This window comes from Buteo buteo, chromosome 3 (assembly GCF_964188355.1).
Source record: "Buteo buteo chromosome 3, bButBut1.hap1.1, whole genome shotgun sequence".
NCBI lineage: Eukaryota > Metazoa > Chordata > Aves > Accipitriformes > Accipitridae > Buteo > Buteo buteo.
Genome location: NC_134173.1, coordinates 64,511,805 through 64,532,061, shown reverse-complemented (window position 1 = coordinate 64,532,061; position 20,257 = coordinate 64,511,805). Strand labels below are relative to the sequence as shown.

Sequence of the window (20,257 nt, the reverse complement as noted above, 5' to 3'; positions counted from 1 at the left end):
GTAATGAGTATGCCTACTTTATTACCCCCAGGTAATCTCTTCATTCGTTTGGTTCACTGCACGTACATCCCGTACGGCGCGAGGGGGGAGATGGTTGTGTTGGCAGCCGGTCAGGTGCGTGTCCCTCGGGCCGGGGACCCCACGGGCTGGGGGCAGCCGGGTTCCCGTGGGCAGAAGGGTGCAGTGCTGCTTCCAGCCGCTGCCCCAGCCCAGGTGACTGGGGTGACTGGTGCCGGAGCTGTTGGAGGGGCACAGGGTAGGTGACACCGACTGCGCAACACAGGCACGCTCGGGGATTTGGTCGGGCTGTTACCATCCATTTCAGATATGGCGCAAATAACACCAATTGCCTTTATGTTGAAGAGTTTGACTCTGTCTGTGCTGTCTTCCCTACATCCCTGCTTTTGGCTTATCACTCTTCCTCGTCCCACAGGAACTTGAGATTTGATATAGCATTGCTTGATGACCAGTCTGGGGTGCAAATTAATTATGAACTGTAACGTAAGGGTCAAAGTCTTTCTGAGACAACACAGGCGGAATTGCTTGGATGCTGATTTTCCATCAGTGACCTTCTCAGAGTCGCTTCCACAGGACCTACAAGTCGGCACGTCACAGCCAGGGGGGACGGGACTCTAGAAGGTGTCAGTACAACACGTAGGTGGGAGAGTGCCAGCTGGGGAGGGGGGCAGAGAGTTGGGCGTTCACAGCCAAGTGCAACCAGGGAAATTAATCTTGATGCAGCCATAACCTGTGCTTAATTTTAGTAATATCTCTCTGAATGTCAGGTGTGTGTGCAAGGCTGTGCCACCTACACATGTGCACACACAGCCGTGCTCATTCGGTGCCTCAGTGTTCTGTAAACTGGGGTTAAGCTGCTTAACAATAAAGTCCCTAAGTTATGTTAGACTTTTTTTTTTTTTTTACCTTCTACTTCAAATGCAAGTCTAGGTAAGGAAATGACTACTCAACTCACATTTCTATGAACTTTTCTCACTTTGCTCCAATAAAGTGGTGGGAGCTAGGGCTGAGAGAAATAGTGGGAAAACAGGAACACAGCAGAGGAAGGTATGCAGCCGCAGAGCCAGAACGTGCGCTGCGATGTACACAGCTGTGGGTGTCAGTCACATGTACAAATGGTTTATGTTACTAATGAGGTTGAATTCTAGGGCAGATAATTTGGGGTTAGACACCAAAGGTACCTGTTTGTATTCTTCCCGGTGAGCTAAGAGAGCGGCTGGCAGTGGCCAGAAGCAAAAGCTGATGGGTCTTTCCTTACGGAGCACGGATGGACCAAACCCAGTCAGGGGCGAGCAGAAGCACAGCCCTGGGATCCACAGGCCGTCCTCTCTCTGTGTCTTTACAGGGATGGACTAAAAGTGTTCCAAACCAATGACTTCAATGTATGAACATTTTTGGCCTTCTACTTTAAATCCTTCTTTGATGCTTGTTCTCCACAGTGCTGTTCAAAACTGTTTATTGAGTCACTTTATAATTTACCTGGTTTGTTCTGACATCATTAATTGCATTGTGCCCCTCAAGCAGTTGGGTTGGGGTTTTCCTTCCTTTCGTCATCAGCTGATTCAAGTTGCCTTTGCGACTATACCTGCTGGGCTTTTGACTTTGGCATGTCAATATATGCCCATAGATGGTATGACCACCTCATCTCATATTTATTGTCTCTACTTGTTCATGTATAATTTTAAAAGTAAGGCTAAATATTGTTCATACTAACTGCCTATATCCTTTAAAATAAAACTGTTGCTGAGAAGTGTTGAAAAAGGAAAACATTTTCTTCTCTTTACATTCTGTCTCCCAAAGATTGATACAATTGTTCCAACTTAAAAATCAATCAAATACAGAATTAACGTATAAAAGCTTGCCACTTTTATTTGCATATGAAACAGAAATGAAAGAGGTTCACAATAAATTATCAGTGTGCTCCCACGGAACTTTCTTGTGTATTTATATAATGCGGGTTAAAAAAAATATTCCATTAACATAAGACTTTTTTGCAAAAGGGTAATAAGCTGGGTTCAAGGAAACCTGATTATGCATTGTTCTCCAGTGAATTTAGTCAGGTTACTCTGCTAGTAAAGCAATTCATCCAAAACTAACAGAACATAATCAACTGGAAAAACACAGATAACAAAACATTAACTTTTCTGAATGGTTCCACATATACCAACTAGCCGGATGTGGTTTTTTAGATACAGTTTGAATAGTGTGTGGAACAGTACTCCAGAGAAAGATCTACAAGTGACCTTTCATCATCATCTAGCACCAACCCACTAACATACTAAATTTCTGGCATGCAAGATAATAGCATTATTTGTTGTGTCAACTGATCATGTACATTTTTTTTCTCCTTTAATATAAGAGCCTGTAAGCATCTTCCGTGACAGGTTAGGCACCTGGACAAAAGGCCAAACACAGATGCACGTAAAATATTTCCCTTTTTTTTAAGCAGTTCACTGAGAGGGTTTTTTTCCATTCGCCCTTTTGCGTACTGGAGTCTTGACGCTCCTTTTGGCTATCTTCCTTGTGAAGCGACTAATTCCTGGGGATCTCAGTTCAACGGCTTCCATCTCTTCTTGAACAGGAGTAAACTCTGGTTGAGCAAGATGAGGTGATGGATAGGAGGACTGGGAGTATGGGGATGGTAAGGGGTAGGACCCGTGAACTACGTACGGCTGTTGCTCACCATCATAAAGGTCCTCAGGGTCATAGATTTGGTAGGAGTTATGTGGCAACTGCACTACTGGGATGTCTTGATCAGTTGGCTCACCGTATCCACCTTAACCCACCACCACCAAGAGTATTCATATGGTTAACACAGGAGAAGGGGAGTAGAAAATTAAAGCACTCATTAGGAAATTGACATTTCATATATAGATATATTTATATATAATGTGTGTGAGTATATATATAAAATCTTTAAATACACATCTTTTATTCACATAAAGGAACAGTGAAAACATGTAACATTAATAAGCTGGAGCAATTGGAAACCCACCAACAGACAGCCAAGTTAGTTGGAAACCACCACCACAATTTGTCAAATGTCCAGTTGTAATACTGTACTTATTATACACTGCACAATCTGCCTGCTTTAGCTTATTCCAATTATGGTCTAGAGTACATGATTAACAGGCAAAAATGGGTCAGGCAATAATTTTTAGCAGTGCAAGGAAGCTAAGTGCATATACAGCAGCTAGTAAGTTCATTAGTGGTAGTCAATATCGTTGATGGAAAGCACAGAGCAGTTCAGCATCCATCTCTGACCTTCAGCCAAATGAGACCTGAACCAGAATGAGCCTTTCACCTTCGGGATTGGTAGCCATTGTAAGGGATTGGGCCTTAAAACAGGAAATGAACAACGGGGAGGGGAAGTGAGGAGAAAAGGATAGGAAGAGACGACAACAAAAACATTCAGGTAAGTAAAACATACAAATCAGCCCACGGGCAGATTAAACCGTAAACATCAAACAAATATGCCTTATGTGTAACATTTGTAGTAACTACTGCTTTACTAATAAATTTCAGTTTTAGGTTGGGCGACGTAATTGTTGGTGATTATGTTAACCTCCTCCCACGGCCTCTCCGTGCTATAACGAGACGGGAAAGTAGGATGCAGAGGAGATGTAGAAAGAATCATTTTCTCCGGATTGCTTCACTGGTTAATGACGGACACGTGCATCCCTGTGTCAGGTTACACTACTAGGGGTTTAGTAAGGGTCATGCTCTCATGCCATTCAGAGGCACACAGAAGGGGAAGTTGAGCAACACGTTTGAAAAACTACAAATAAAAACTCTGCTGTCACGAACATTAGGAGGTGGGGGTTCAACACACAGACTGTTGAGATGGAGCAGGCTCATACAACTACACAAACACGTACAGGACGAAAACCCACTACACGGGATCCGTTTTACAGGCTGGGATCAGATGGTGGACTTCCTTTGGTCACTATGCTGGGGTCACCTTCTCTTCGTGCTGCAGTCCCACAAAATACAGCAGCACTGGCCACGCATATTTTTGGGGAGCTGCCACCTTTTAGTGCAAGGTTCACCAGTAGCCTCCATCTTACTTTGGCTGTTAAAAAATGCCACCCCTGCTTCCGCAAACAGCAGCCACCCTGACTCCTGACTACTCACCTCCCATGCCGTAACCAGCGCAGGAGGACGGATCGCAGTACCCCGGCGGGCCAGAAGGACCTTGTGAGCCCGGGGGTCCTGTGTGACCGGCGGGACCTCGTGGGCCTGGAGATCCTGGTGGTCCCGGGCTGCCGGTTCGACTTTCTCCTGGAGGTCCTGCGTAGAAAAGGGAGATGAACCATCTGAGTAGCGTCTTTCATAAAAGCAGGGAGTTGAGACCACCTTTCCAGGCCTGGAAAACACAGCACTGAGTGTGCTACTTCCAGGAGATGGCTTGAGCGGAGGAGCTAGGCGTCCTGGCTCTGACTCCCCCGGGCAAGCTGAGGGAAAGGCTGCAGCCTTCCTCTGGCAAGGAAGTCAAAGCAGCAGCCGGAGAGGAGACCCACTCCTGATGAGCCGCCTCTCTGGCCACTGCTTTGTCTTCCTTGCCAGAGACAGCTTTTAGCCAGAAATTCATACTAGAGCAAATGTTTGACCGAGCGTCAGATGTTCAGAAAGGCAGTTTCAGGGGGGGAGGACAGCCCTGGATGCCTGTGCAGCTCTTGATTCCCCCACTCCCTTTCAATACAGCTTCTGGGTAATGCCGTGCCTTGATACCGGTGTTCTAATGGCCAGAATATCCTAATGAAGTCAATGCAATTTTACACCTGTTTCAACAGAACTTGGATATCACCCTCTCTGCTTTTTCAGGAGCTAAATATAAATCCCTATGATTAATGTGCTTAATTAAAATACATTTCTCTCTCAAGTCACAGTTAGGTATGACCTTGAGTCAATGAGAAAACAAATGCAATTAATCCAGATTAATTTTTTCCCCTTCCAGACCCTATCTCTGAAAAAAATAGTTAAAACATTTAAAAAGAAGGTTTTGGAGAAGCAGTTTATCACAGGGAAAAGGAAAATATTTGTGTAATGATGACACCATCACATGGCACATCACAACATCATATGACATAGTAAGAACATTATGACAGTTAAGGTGCCTGAACTACTTATTCTTCAGCTGCTTAAACCTTAGATGCGGCGAACAGAGCCACGCAGGCCTTGGCTGCTTTGCACATGGGTCAGAGTGGTCTAATCCAGATACCTCAAACACAGTAACTTTACCTGTAGATCCTGGTGGGCCTCGGGGTCCTTGTGTGCCAACACCTGGATTGCCTTTTTCTCCTTTCTCGCCTGGTAAACCTAAGGAAATAGTACTCATCAAAGTCACATTTTGAACAAAACTGTGTGCAGTGTTTATTATTTAACCAGGATTATAGTTCCATATGTTATTTTTCATCTAAAAACAGATGGCAAAGAAGGAAGGAGGTAAAAATAAAGAATTATTTGGTACTTTTTCCCTCCCTTCCCTGACAGCCTCTCAAGGGAAACATGGCATTCCTGGGGTCTTAAACATTCCTGCTGCCATGGTGGTTTCACTGAGGTGGTATGCAGAGGCATCAGCCAGTTTCCAGGCTGCACTTCCTGCTGGAAAGCTGCCTCTGGACTATACCAAGGTACAACTACTGTAAGTCAGAAGAATCCTCAGAGCCTTACAAAGCTGTCTATAAATTACTGTGTGGCCCAGAAAAGTCAAATTTTAATGCTACAGCCAATTTTCCTTCAAACATTCACCCACCAAACAGCATAAGATGATTGTAAGCATAAATGGAGAGAGTTATAGTGGGTTATTGCAAAGTCTTGCTAAAATGCAAGAAAGGAGTTTCAGTGCAGTCAAAATCTGTACCCCCAAATGAAGCCCAATCTAAGAGTTTCCCAGTTACGAAACTCTGATGTTCCAACATGCACAGCCATTGTCATGGCCCTAAATTTCTATCATTGGGTCTGATCCATGAAGATCACAGATCTAGTAATCCAGAGAAGGCACTACCTTCTTTCAGCTTTCCATCTCCTTCTGCACTACCACTATGGCATCCTATAAAAACACTTTCTATACACAGCGATCACAATAAGTGGTGTTGAACTAAAGTAGGTGTCAAAACTACGAATTCCAGACCCTGAGTTTCCACCGGCGACTTGGAAACTCTCATAAAGTCTGTGTTTGATTTGGATGATTCAGAGACACCAAATCCAGGCTGGTTTGTGGGACCTTCCCCCCATTTTCCAGACCTCCCAGCGCTGGTAATTGCTCTCACTGCTTCACAGCTTCCATACTTTCAGAGTCAAAGCCAACATAGAAACAAAGTAGAAAGAAAACAGCTGCTGCCCCTTGATAGGACAGTATCTACAATTTCAAGTGACTGGCGTCCTTCGTTCCCTTCTGCTCAGGTAACCATTACCTTTTAGGGAAAAACATCTGGAGGACACCTCATTTTTGCAGGAAGCAATAGAAGGGTTTTTTTTTTTTCCTTTCTAAGCTAATTTCTGATAGAAGCAAGTAAGCAAGAACAAACTCTAAGTGTGGAAAAATTTGTAATTAAAACCCATCACTGACAAAGAATTGCTCAGATCAAGTTTACAAAATAAGAGTCTGCTGAATTACAGGGGATTCCGTATCTGTTGAGGAGTTGTAGATCTTCTACAGAACAGGAGGCTTCCAGGGCAATATATAATGTAGCCCAATCATGTGGAAAACACAGGCCACACCACTGCAATTAGTGACTTCATACTGAGCACATCATTTTTAACCAAAGCATGATGACCTCTTTGTCTTACCTCTACAAGGCTTTTTGCCACTGTTCTGGCATAGTTTAAGTATTTCCAGTTTCCATTTTGTACCTTTTATTTCCTTTGGTTACACAATTTTGTCGTTGAGTTAAAAAACCATGTCTTTTGGTGACCAATTATTTTATCATAGATATATTATACAACCACAACCACTTCTCGCAGCATTTTCCTTTAGGGGGTCTCCAAAGCTTTCCAAGTGTCTCTAGTAACACTGTATTTTACAGGAGAGACTTGGCCACCAAGAGAAGAAATACCATGGCCAAACTAAATCAGCAGAAGTGGCAAAAGAGAGCAGGTATGATAATCTGGGTGATGTTTACATCATTATTTTACAAATAGCGGGTATCTCCTTCTTGCTTCTAGAGGATATTGGGCAAGACAGAGCAAGGTCTTGTACACCTCATCCTTGAATTTATGGATAACAAAATATTTATAAAAGTATTTCTAAAAGTGAAATCTTTGTGTTTTGTTGTCTGGACTGTTTAGTCACTTGATGACTGCCGTGCTGCATCAGTTTCTTCTGAGTCTAACATTACTCCCTACCTATGTTAGCACGTTAGAAGTGTTACCAAATGTTCCTTTGACCAGTGTAGGAACCCAAGTGCCAGGGTGTACCCCAGAATGTGCTCTGATCTGGAGACTCTAACTCATGCCTCTGAAGTTACCTCCATCCCAGCTAGACCCAATACAAACACATTGATTTAATTACCATAATTCTTCATTTCCTGAATTGCCTGCCAAGCTTATTGGCAAATTCTTGCTTATATCATGCCCAGTAACCAGATTTCTGATGGCGTAACTTGTTATCCCATGTCTGGCACTTCACACTGACTTCCAGGGATCCTTCACACTGATATTCAAGGACCTGCAATTCTTGTGACCATGGGCAGGGTTCTCCTTTGCTGATTTAATACTTTCACCTGTGCTTACCATGACACTCAATGCACAGTGAAGTACCTCCTCCACTGTTTAAAACCTTAGGTGAAATTCTCAAAACGATCTGTAACTACAAGTCTCAAAACCTACAGAGCTGCCACAAAGCTAGCTTTTCAAAGGGCATTTAGGCTTAGCAGGGGAATGAAGCCAAGTTTGATGTGCACAACTCAGTTAAGCACCCACACTCACTCGAGAGTAAAGAGACCTAGGCATTTAGAATAGGTTACAGAAGCCAGAGTGCTATGGTGGTCACAATTAAATAGAGAAGAAATGCTGAAGGGAGGCATGCCACGAATGTACCCCTCTAGGAACAGCTTCCAGAGCTGACTCACCAGGGCACACGTTTTACCTCTCTAGCTATCTAGAGAAACAGGTAAATGCTTGCACACTGAAAGATTTAAATTATATCAGTGTCATGATCCCACTAGTTTTTATGAGCCCTGGTCTGCGTAAGAGGCCAGTAGAATTTCAGGGATCTCCTTCTCCCCTTCTCTAGCACCTTTCCATTTCCCACTGTATTTGAGCCCCTTGGAGAAGTCCTGAGCTCATTCCACAGTGCAGACAGCAGCACAAAGTGGCTCTGCCATGCTGAGACCCATCCCACATGCAGGCTCTGCAGATTTTTAGATGATGGCATATAGCTGAAATCCAGAAATCTTGGATGTTCAAGTGTAGACAATCCTGATGATGTGGCTTGAATACATGACTGTATGTTCTCCCCTACTCGATGGTTCTGACAACCACCTCAGAGTACAATAGGCCAAAAAGATTAAGAATTACTCTCTGGCCTAACTGCTTAAAAACTTATCAGAGAGAGGGTGGCCTTGTTTCAATCATTGTTCCAAGATCTAATATCCAAAACACAGAGGAATATAGTCATCAAACTGGACCACAAGACCTTCTCCCAGGGCTGATAGTAGGTAGGAAAGGAATTCAGCTTCAGATTTTCTGAAGTTGTGCTCTAACCATTTAGCCACTGGAGAAAATCTGGAGAGGAACTAGCACTGCCATCTCTTCTACCAAGCCTCCTTCACATATAACCTTACCATTTTCTGTCTTGCTTGTACACCACAACTAAATTAGTTCCTAGCAGCCTTTTGCAGGTGGATAATGAGCAACCTCTGGCCAAACTACAAGATTACTAAAAGCAGTGTGACCAGGTTGTTGAAGGTGTAGCCTTGAGCTAATACAACCTTGCTGGTAAGGAAGGGCTCAGCAGTCTGGTAATACAACCATTTTGGTGATCTCAGGACCACAGCACAGCAAATTTGTGTCTGCCTCCTGTGTACTAACATACTGCAGTACACCTACCTTACTTCATGGTTGTATGAGGTATCTATTGGTCTTGTACAGACCGTTTTAGACTTTCAGATTATAAAGTGTCCAAAAGGTAATTTTCAGGAATTTTATATCCATAGCCTTTGGTAGCCCTAGCTCCTAAATCTCACTGAAGGTCAATGGGTCTTAAGTGTTTACACTACTCAGACATCTTGAAATTTGCTAACATATTTTCTTCTGGGATTCTTAGTAACATAATACATGGGATTCCTGCTCTCAGAGACCGTCTTCCAAGTCCAGTATGAACCTCCTGTTTGCAATCCAGCATTTGGTTAGCAGAAATTGCAGTTTCAGTCAGAAGGGCTATCCAGAACCTTTGATGAATGATTGCATTGCATAGTGTATGTAGGAAGCAGTCCTAGGTGGCAGATATATGCTCTAACCTACATTTATATTCCTGGGGGAACCTGCCAAAAAAACATGTCATCTGTGATCAGCTGAATTCCACCCATTTTAAAGACAAATTTCTCAGGCAAACCTCTTGTCCTGGATTCCAAATGCAGTTTCTAGATACCTAAAATTTGCTTAGCCCTGGCTTGCTTCAAACATATGGAGTGATTTCTCTGTTGCAGGCTTTTTAACAAGGTAAACTCATCTAAATTGTCTCTTACCATACATGGCCTGTAAGGAAATGCTTGCCATTTTCAAAAGGCAAAGTCTGTATGTGTGGATTGCTTTGATCATAAGAAGACTGGCCCATGATAACCATCTGGAATCTATACAGATGTTTAGTACAAGGACCATTGCTTATCCTACTGTACGACAACATTACATGGTGACTTCAAAGACAATGGCCACAATGTTTTCAAATCACAGCCTTCCATGCACTCAATTATTATTCCTTACACGCACAAGAACACATACCCATATGTGATGTTCACAAAATAAACTGCAGTAAGAAATGATAAAGATGGAACAAATCTACTCAGGCTAAGAATGAAATGTTCATTCTGGAACAAGTTATGAGGCTCTTGTGCAGGGCTAACCTCCTTTGAAATCACATGGATATCAAGTTCCTAAAGCAAACATACTTAAGGCCAAGATACAAGTCTGCTTCAGGTTTCTTTTAGTCTCATTTCCAGTGAAGTTTACCCAAGTGAAAGAGAACACAAACACTGAAGCAAGAATACCCTACTCCTAAGGCAAAACTCACATGAGTTAAAATCAAGCACTCCATGGGATTCCCTAATGGACTTTTCACCAAAGCTCTTTAATGAGAGTAAGTTAAGAGATTCACAGACCTCTTGGTCATAGTTAATGAATGGCTCCCTCCATTGGGAGGGACAGAACATTCAAAATTCACCCATTCTGCTTGCTCTCAAGGTCATCTTTGCATTTCATTAGAGCATAGCTTACAGAAAGTCAACCAGACAAGACATCACTCTCCATGTAAGTTACTGCAATGGTTAATCACTCTCAGGGATAAAAGTGTGTATCAAAATTTGTCATTTGAGTTAGAGTGGCTTCAAATTCTAGTAACTGTTTTCATATTTGTGCTGTGGACATACTTCAGCAATACCATCAAACTTTCTCTCCCCCTTCACGCTAACCACTTTTTTATGTTTTGTTGCCAGCCAGAATAAGCAATGGCTTGGGTTCAACCCCATGGAGATCATAAGCAACTGAAATCAATTATTTCCAACGCTCTGCTAAAGATACCTCTGATAGCATCAGTTATTAAAAACAAAACCAAGATCATGAACACATTCTTTAGCAAAGAAAATTAAATGTCCATGGTTTCTGCACAAAAGGAAATCTTAGGTATTGCTTATCTGGTTTTGTCTTTAAGAGAATACTGTCTTTTGAGCAGAACTGCATATTGCAATTAAGAAAAATTAAACTGCTACCAAAAATGCCCTCTTTCAAAGATGTTCAGTTGTAAACATAACATATAATAACACGGTGATTTTTTTTATCCAGATAAAGCTAAAACTGGAAATAAAAATATTTAATTGACTCAACTGGCAACAGTTCCATTTAATTCCATTGGAATTTTGCCGTCAGAGCTATAAACATGTAGCTTTCGATAACACATGTTTAACTAACTCTTTCATATGAAGCCAGGAAGCAAATATGGATGAAGCTGTACTTTAGAATAGTGCCTTTCCCAGTGACAGCTTAGGTATTTATTGTATTTTAATCATAGTGGGATGGATTGAGTAGCAGTAACTTTTGTGCATCACTTCAGGACACATCATAAACTCAGAAGTCCACGCAGTAGTAGAAGAACAACTGCACTTTCACAGCATCTGAAAGCTAGCAGTCCCTCAGCATAATTTTTACTATGGCTTTTACATTTTTTCTCACAGTTGAGAAAAATACCCCTGTATTATAAAAATAACTAAAAAAAAAAAAAGGAAGAAAAAACCCACAGTGAATCTTTTCTTTTTTTATATTAATTTGCAGAAGTCTAACTACTTTCTGAACACTCAGAAGCCAGACACTAGTTATTTAAGTCCCAGTTCATAAACATAAAATCAAAACAAAAGATGTTTGAACTAGCTGATATGAAAATAGAAACCAGTGCAGTGAACTAGTTAAAATAAAAATAGGGATGAGTGCTGTGAATAATCAGTGTTTGAGTTTGTGTTTTTCCAAACTCCTCTATTTATGCAAATATGTAAGGGAGCAAAATCCTAGTAATCTATATGGGATTATGTACTATAGGGGCCTGATAACACAATGTGGCTTCCTTAATCTTTAAATCACCAGTCCAATTCAAATAGCCTGTTGGGGCACCAATGAAATGTTAATATTGCTAACAAATATTGAGATTGCTAGAGATGTTTCTTTTCATGTCATTAGAAAAATACAACAGATAAGACCACACAGTGTACAGCTAAAACAATAATCAACTAGGAAAACTAAATAACAAATGTCTTAGCGTGATCCTAATCCATTCACTTACATCTACACTGGAAAAAATAGATCTCAGCTGGCAACAGACACTGAGAACTGAATCTGTCAACAGAATGACTTATCTTTTCTCACTGAGGTGGTCTTTCTTGGAAGGACCAGCTCAGTGTCTTACTAGTGAGACAATACATCCAGGAATGGGACACCCTGGACCTAGAAGTTCAAGTGGAGGTTTCTAGCAAAACTCCAAGACACTGTCTCAGTCCAAGCCTCCTTCCAAAACATCTGATTAATGCTTGGCAGAGTGACAAGGTAAACGAGGGAAAAGAAGCTATTGGCCAGGCAAGTTAGCAGGGAAGATGACTGATGTCAAGATCCCTCACTGCTGACGTTTTCCAGTAAAAAAACTCTCTTTGGTGCATGATTTCTAACCAGTTCCACACGCTGGTTTCAGAAGTTCCCCCTTCGCACAGACTGGGATTGAATGGGGGTAGGCAGGAGAGGTGAGTAGGAGGAAACATCCAGCCTTCCCCCACCTTTCCTCTTCCTGTTCTACCAGCACCTTGCCACTCAGCTCACTGGCAGTAACAGGTTTTTGCAGCAATCCCAATAGTTTGAACCCAGGGGAAAAAAGCAACACTCTGCTAGATAAACAACAGGTCTTTTTTTTTTCCTTTTAGTGTCTATTACTTTTTAGTACTCTCTATGGACGCTGCTGTCACTGTTGCAGTGTATTTTCTGTACTTAAAGGTGGAGGCTGACTTTTCAGAGTTGCTAATCTGGCACTGGTTTTGAACATTATATTGACTTCATATACAATTAAAATGCTGATGACATCAGCAAAAAGAAACACATAGTTCATAAAGACCTCCAAGTGGCTGGCTGGAAATCTTCAGCACAGGACTATACATTGTGACTTGCTGAACAAGTTAAACACAAACAATGCTTCAGAGCACAGCAAGGGATGGGGTCTGAGTCCATTTACCCTCCTTGCTGTAGTCACTGGAAACTAAAACCCTTTCCATCCAGAAGCAGAGCAATTTTAATCTGCTACTTCACTGTATGATATGTAGTCAGGAATCAAGTGAGAACTGGGAAGGCGCAAGAAACTTCCAATCAATGTCCACAAGCATGAGAAGCTAGTAAAAATATTTTTTACTTTTCACTGCTGCATTTTGGGGTTAACTTAGAGCAATTCCTTAGAAATGGATTCTGAGATATCCCAAGGGTCTGTACAACTCAAAAGGTATCTTTCTGTTAAATAAACTGCTACTACATGAGGCACACTATCAATCTAAAATTTCAGTTTCTTCTGAAGAAATTAAATCCTCAAGGACTAATAAATTATTCTATATTTTTTCCTAAGTTCTGAATGAACTCCCTCCTCTTCCTTCCAGGTTCTGTGCAAGGCTACAGTTACCTGAATGTCCTAAAAGCCATTTTCACTCTGAATAAAGACAATTATTTTGTCTTTAAGTTTACACATAGATTCTTTTTTCTTATAACAGTGTCATTTTAAGCTATAAGTACTGTATAACACTCCCAACTTTTGGCATCACATTTTATGAAAATCTGCAGAGAGCTCTGGCTGACTGATTATAATTCTTGAATATGCTCAGTAAGAGCTTGCTCTCTACCAAGTATGAAACTCCCCACAAGCACTACCTGCCAAAATCAGTCCCTTCTAACATCAGTTATATAGAGAGGAAAAGATATTCTTTTTTAATGTGTTTTTACCCTTTCTGTACTCATGCTATTGCCAATGCTGCTTCCCAGATATTAATATTATCAGCAGTGAATTAACCCACATCATGTTTCTTTTAAATGACTATAGCTAATTACTCAGTGATTTCATAGTAGTACAACATGCTGGTCTGGGCCTCAGCACAACAAATACAATGGAAAAACCATGGTAAATGCCAGACAGGTTTCCCTTTTCATAGCCTGGCATTGTGGTTCCTCCATTCCTGAAGCCCCAGCAAAATATTCTGTGTGCTTAAACATTTCCTGCCTGAGAAGCCATTTAAAATACATTAGTATTTTAAGCAGCTACCCTGAAATCTGCATTCAGTCTCTCCAGGTAACCACTTTTAAAGTCAGTTCCTCACTTGCCATCTCTTCCAATTTTCTTTCCTACTTGCCTCCCACCCCCTCATTCCTTCTTTTTTCTGGACAGTGTCTGGTCTTTGTGCAGCTGGAGCAGGCAGCAGCATGACTGAGAGGCTAGTACCCTAAACCTTGCCTCTTTTTTCAAGAAGGTAATTAGAATTACAGTCTTGAGGGGAAGAAAGGACCCACTCACAGGTTCACTCAAAGACTTTCTTTTCAAAACAATGCTTTAACTCTAGTCATCATGGCTACTTTGAACTGGAACTATTAAGCTCCTGAACTGAACAGACTTCATGGCAATTCATTTTTAAAAACCCAGTTAGCAGATTTTGTAACAGCAACACCAATTCATCACTCTTGAGTATGACATTTGTCTCTTGGGGTTTTGGGCACTTCATCATGTGATGGTCTTTAAAGCACTTTCACAATCATAGCACTACTACGCAGTACTACTCAGTACTGCTTCTGTGAGCTCAGGGCTACTCTGGTATACTGAAGATTGCCAGGGTTACACAGAGAGAGAGTAAATCAAAACATGGAGCTTGCTCCTCCACAATGCTGGAGGAGGAAAGGAGAAAGGGATCTAGCCTACAAGTAAGAATACAGAGAATTACTGTAAATGAACAGTTAATTGTATTCTCTCTGATCTCACTGTAACTAGGATTGTTTTCCCTCTTCTTATCAACCTTGCTCCTTTCAGACTATCATAACTTAGAAATCTTGAGACTGACACATTTCAAGTTTAGCAGAAAAGCTCAATCTTTCCTCAACACAAACCTGTCAGTTCTGCAGCTGACTTTCTCCGAAAGCTCCTTTTTTTTATACATTTACAGCTCCAGCTCACTTCAGAGTCCTAAGATGAAAGCATGATGTGATGGGATGAGGCCAATTGAATGCCACTGATCTTCAGCAGTTTAGGCATTAAACCTGTGTCTGATCCTGCCAAATCACACCTGGCAAAGCCTGCATTACCTTCATGACTGAGAGTCTCCAGAGCTTTCACTATGGTCTGTGCTGAGCTCACCAGTCAACAAGTGAGAAAACTGTTGTTTTCATATTTAGACAGGAGACAAAAGCCATTATAATGTATCAGGAAAGGGAGGTATATTTTTATATATGTGGAGTACGAAGCCTACCTCTTTCTCCTGGTCTTCCTGGTTGACCAGGGCTTCCTGGAAACCCTTGCATGCCTGGTGATCCTTGCTCACCCTGCGGCCCTGGAGCCCCTGGCCGACCAGGCTCACCAGGAGGTCCTGCGATGGTTCGTGTTGAGACAGACTGGCTTGGAATCTGGTTCAGAATTGAGTTATATCTTGCCATATGACCTGTCAAGAAAAAAGTGCCATCATTTTCAAGTTCCAGTGGAGAATCTGTTTCAGCTGAGTTTGAACAGAGCACTGGCAGGTTCTCAAGGCTGTGGTCTGTCATGCGGTGATAGTATGAAGTTGTACGCTTCTTGGTGGAGAAATAGTGTTTAGGGAGTACACAGAAAGTGGAAGAACTATTGTGTAGAATTTTATTTCCTTGCTCTGGTGGGCTTTTTTTGTATTTTATGTCTATAAAAATTTTAAATTGTTACAGCAGAAGCTTCTGTGTACTGTAATAGCTTGGAGACAATTCAAGCTTTTTTTTTGATGGCTGGTTTGGGTTTGTGTGGTGGGGTTTTGGTAGCGGGGGAGGGGCTGCAGGGCCGGCTCCTGTGAGAAGCTGCTAGAAGCTTCTCCGGCTCCAAGACGGACCCACCGCTGGCCCAGGCTGACCCAGTCAGTGACAGTGGTAGCACCTCTGGGATAACATATTTAAGAAGGGGAAACCTGCAGCAGGGGAGGAGATTGGAATGTGAGAGAAACCCCTATGCAGATACCGAGGTCAGTGAAGAAGGAGGGGGAGGAGGTGTGCCTGAGGAGCAGATGCCCCCGCAGCCCGTGGTGAGACAACACGCTGTCCCCCCGCAGCCCATGGAGGTCCACGGTGGAGCAGATGCCCACCTGCAGCCTGTGGAGGATCCCATGCCGGAGCAGTTGGATGCCCCTGAGGATGGCCATGACTCCATGGGAAAGCTCGCGCTGGAGCAGCCTGTACCTGAAGGACTGCAGCCCGCAGAAGGGCCCCACACCGGAGCAGTTCATGAAGAACTGCAGCCCATGGGAAGGACTCACGTTGGAGATGTTCATGGAGGACTGTCTCCCGTGGGAGGAACCCCATGCTGGAGCAGGGGAAGAGTGAGGAGTCCTCCCCCTGAGGAGGAAGGAGCGGCAGTGACAACGTGTGATAAACTGACCCCAACCCCCATTCCCCGTCCCCCTGCACCACTGTGGGGGGTAGGTAGAGAATCCAGGAGTGAAGCTGTGCCTGGGAAGCAGGGAGGGGTGGGGGAAGGTGTTCTAAGGTTTGGTTCTACTTCTCATTATCCTTGTTTTGATTTGATCTGCAGTAAATTAAATTGATTTTGTTTCTTCCCCAAGCTGACCCTGTCTTTTGCCTGTGACCATAAGTGGTGAGTGATCCCTCCCTGTCCTTGTCTCGACCCATGAGCTTTTCTTTATAGTTTCTCCTCATCCCACCAGGGCTGGAGGGGGAGGAGTGAGCGAGTGGCTTCGTGGTGCTTTGTTACCGACTGAGCTTAAAGCACGGCAATGCTTGATGCTAATCAGCTCTAGTTGGACATAAACCTAATTGAACATAAATCTAGTTGAAACATAAATCCTGACTGTCTAGTCTGAAACAAACAGATCCCCTTGGATGCTTTGAAAAGTATCATATTTTAAGTAATTGTGGCAGGAAAAGATCCATTCTAGAGATAGAAGCATATGAACTATTGAAGTACTTACCCTGGATGAGTTGTTCACACACTTGACGAGCAACAGCACGCACCATTGCTTGGGACTGGAGATCACCCTGCATAATAACATCAGCAGTGTCATAACACAATTTTTTGCATCATTTCTGTCTTGAAAACACTTAAAGCAATAAAAGACATTTATTATCCCTGAGAGATTATATCCTCAGAGATGAGAAAAAAAGCCAAAGAAGTTTTGGGATTGACATGGTTCCCATTTCTGGTTTTAGCCAGCATACAGAGGTCTGAGAAGACAAGGTGAGATTTGGGGACATGCTTAATGACACATACTTCTCACCTTCAAAACATTAATGTAGCTATCTATAAGACAATGTCTGGAAAAGAAGAAAAGTTTGCTTGATTGCACAGAGAAAACTATTGTGCCTGTAAACACAGAGAAACATAAGCTGTTGGATAAAGCCTTTTATGAGACAGAAGGCCAGACAGGAAAAAAATGGTAGCTAACGTGAACATAGACTTACCCGCTCACCCCTTTCACCCTTAGCTCCAGGAGGACCCTATGAAAAGATTCAATACAAAATTAATTCTCATTTTATTCTCACTCAAAATTTTTAACACCTAAACATTGTCTCCCTTGCAGCACCACAGTAAAAGGAGAAAAAAATAAACAAGGAACAAGGTTTCAGGAGGCTCTGCGACAATAATGAATATACTTTTTCCATTTCAGTACTCAACAAAATGTTCACCTTTGGCAATTACATGGCAACAATTACTTTCTCTGGGGTTTGTCATGTACTGAATTCTCTTGTTTAATATGGCAGCATGGCTGAAATGGGTCTAATTACCACTGACTATAAGGAAGAGAGGGCTGATGGGAGACAAAATATCAGTCTGAAATTTGTAGCATTTTCTGCACCAGGACTCTGCATCCGCTACGAACAGAGTCAGCAACAGGATTAAACTGCACAGAAAATTAAGTATGACATTAAAGATAATGTAATACTTTAATGATGGTAGGGTTCACTATGGATTGGAACAAGTTGTCTAGGGCAGTTACAACTTCACCAATGGAGGGTTTTGGGGTAGGCTAGACAGCGAGGAAAGGTCTGCATGAAGAGATAACCAGCTGACTGATGCATGGTTAAAGCACAGCTTATTCTATCCTTGGAAAGAAGAAACTCCTACAAAGACTGCAAGATTATTTCTAGGTGTCTTTTCTATTATTCTACCTTTTAGGAAAGACAGTTATTGAAGCTCAATAATCTTTCACACACCCAGCTGTTTTTTTCAGAACTACTAGAGTCTAAACATTCACAGAAGAGCGAGTCTTACATGACTCACAGGAATATCTACACTCTAGGAAATTCAGTTCAATATCTGGAACATGTGTTTGGACAGGAACTGAATAGTCAGCATATTATACATTGATAGTAATAAGTTCCATAGCTCATCAAATCTCCTTAGTAGATTTCATGATTACACTTAGAAACTATGCAGAACTAGGTATTAGGTTATTATCTTTGCTTATATATTATCAGTCATTTCATTTCCACTCAACCAAATAAAAATGCTTGCATTGGACTAAATCTCCAAAGCAAATTGGATTTTGAAAAAAAAAAAAATTCTGTTCTACAAATCGAGTCAGAAATACACACTGTCCCATTCTGATGTCTTTAAAAATTAAATTGAACATTCACTGTGACATATGGAAAAAAATTGAGCAGGCTTTATCATTAACCAAGTGGTCAAATGTTAAAATGTGAATACACAATATTATCTGAACTGTTACAGAGAAAAAGAGGTCCACTGTAAATCTTCTTTTATGTAATTTACACACTCATTTTATAGTTGTAATGCTTTCTCCTAGTTATACTGTTTTTTTTATAATAAAGAAAATAATATCTGAAAGAAAAACTTAGTATTAGAGGTTTCTATACTAATTTTAGGTATAGAGGGTGTAATTTCCCACTCAATGAAACTAATGGTCAAATTTATAACAACATTCTAGAAAAGCCCTGATCATTAGTCAGTTGTCCTGATGTAAACACAGAGTAACCACAAAAGCCAGTTTTTTATTCATGCAATATTTTCATAATCTGAAAATCAGAATAATATTTTGGAAATATTCAGGTTAATAAATGGCATACTTTAATTGCCCAAGAGTTGCTTGAAGTGCAAAGGAAAAAAAAGGAGAAGGTAATTACAAACAGACTACAAATTCACGTACTGTTACGTTTTTAAGTTCTGTGTTTTAATCTTGTGTTTTGACTCTGTAATCCCTATATTCCAAACATTGTATGTAAGATCAACAAATAAATTTAATTATGAAAAATGAACAAAGAAGGACCAATATGATGTTTTGCTCTAGTCACTAATTGCAAACAGATCATAAGCTATAAATATTGAGGAATTCTGTAAAACAGTGAAGCCAGGATGAGAAATCAACTAATGCACAACAGCAAATATAGCAATATTAATTAATTTTACTCACAGGAGCTCCAACATCACCTTGTGGCCCCTGGCTTCCAGTAACACCTGGAACACCTGGAGCACCAGGTATGCCCTACATGGAAAAAGAGAAAGAAAACAGTGGTGATGACAACCAAAATCCATGAATCCTGATGAGAGAAATAACTGTGTGATGGAGAAGAAGTGCACAAAGCAGACAGTACGCAGACAGTTCTGCCAGTCAAAGACTGGAGATGCTGGGAGAGAGGACTAAGAAGTACATGTTGCAGGAAAAAGAGCACTGAAAGCACAAGCTGAGAAAAGCACTTGAGAAAAATGGACTTGTGTTGCTTTCAGAAACAGGTGCGGATTGCTGAACTGCAAGACTAAATCCTGTGACATTACTACCATGTCTAGGAGGGATGACTCAGAACATTCTTTGTAAAAAGAGCAGGATTGCTTGGAGAATACTCAACACCATCAGCAGGTTCACCTAACTTCTTAGATCTATCAAGGTGGCATTAATTTTGCCTGACTGCCCTAGCTGAGAAGGATGAGACCGATTCTGGAGGCAACATATGTCTTGCTTTGAAGGCTGAATGCAGCCTCTGCCATTTTTCTTCATTACTCTATGAGAGCATTTGAATACCTGCACTCATCTCCAGCCTCCAGGCCAAGCAAAACTTGGTGGTTCACCTCAGCTAACAAAACTAATTGGAATTTCTTAAGAAAAGAAAGTAATTTCAGATGTTAGGAGCACCAATTCCCTTTATATAATGCAGTTACTTGACTAAGAACAAGCTGTCAATCTATTGATGGAACAACTGTCCCCCCTTCCCACAGGAGACATTTTTTCTTGAGCTAAGTAAGAGTGGAAAGAAATTACACTGAACAAGCAGCTCTTTGCCAACCCCTGTGGTCATTAGAATTTTAACTTCCAGGGAGAAC

The 20,257-nt window shown here is 41.6% G+C and overlaps 1 protein-coding gene across 7 annotated transcripts in view; it reads right to left on the bottom strand.

The window, feature by feature from the left end:
• Positions 1 to 1,784: 1,784 nt before the first annotated feature.
• Positions 1,785 to 20,257, bottom strand: part of COL14A1 (collagen type XIV alpha 1 chain) — a 125,102-nt gene continuing 106,629 nt past the window's right edge. For 3 of the 7 annotated variants that reach the window (XM_075023869.1, XM_075023870.1, XM_075023871.1), the window contains exons 42-48: positions 19,353 to 19,424; positions 17,383 to 17,418; positions 16,893 to 16,959; positions 15,198 to 15,386; positions 5,260 to 5,337; positions 4,153 to 4,308; positions 1,785 to 2,794 (exon numbers count right to left, since the gene is read on the bottom strand). In XM_075023869.1, the coding sequence (XP_074879970.1) occupies positions 2,469 to 2,794; positions 4,153 to 4,308; positions 5,260 to 5,337; positions 15,198 to 15,386; positions 16,893 to 16,959; positions 17,383 to 17,418; positions 19,353 to 19,424 (924 nt within the window). In that variant the 3' untranslated portion in view covers positions 1,785 to 2,468. Of the gene's footprint in view, positions 3,357 to 4,152; positions 4,309 to 5,259; positions 5,338 to 15,197; positions 15,387 to 16,892; positions 16,960 to 17,382; positions 17,419 to 19,352; positions 19,425 to 20,257 lie in introns of all 7 variants that reach the window. The other 4 variants (XM_075023872.1, XM_075023873.1, XM_075023875.1 and 1 more) reach the window with 3 other exon arrangements.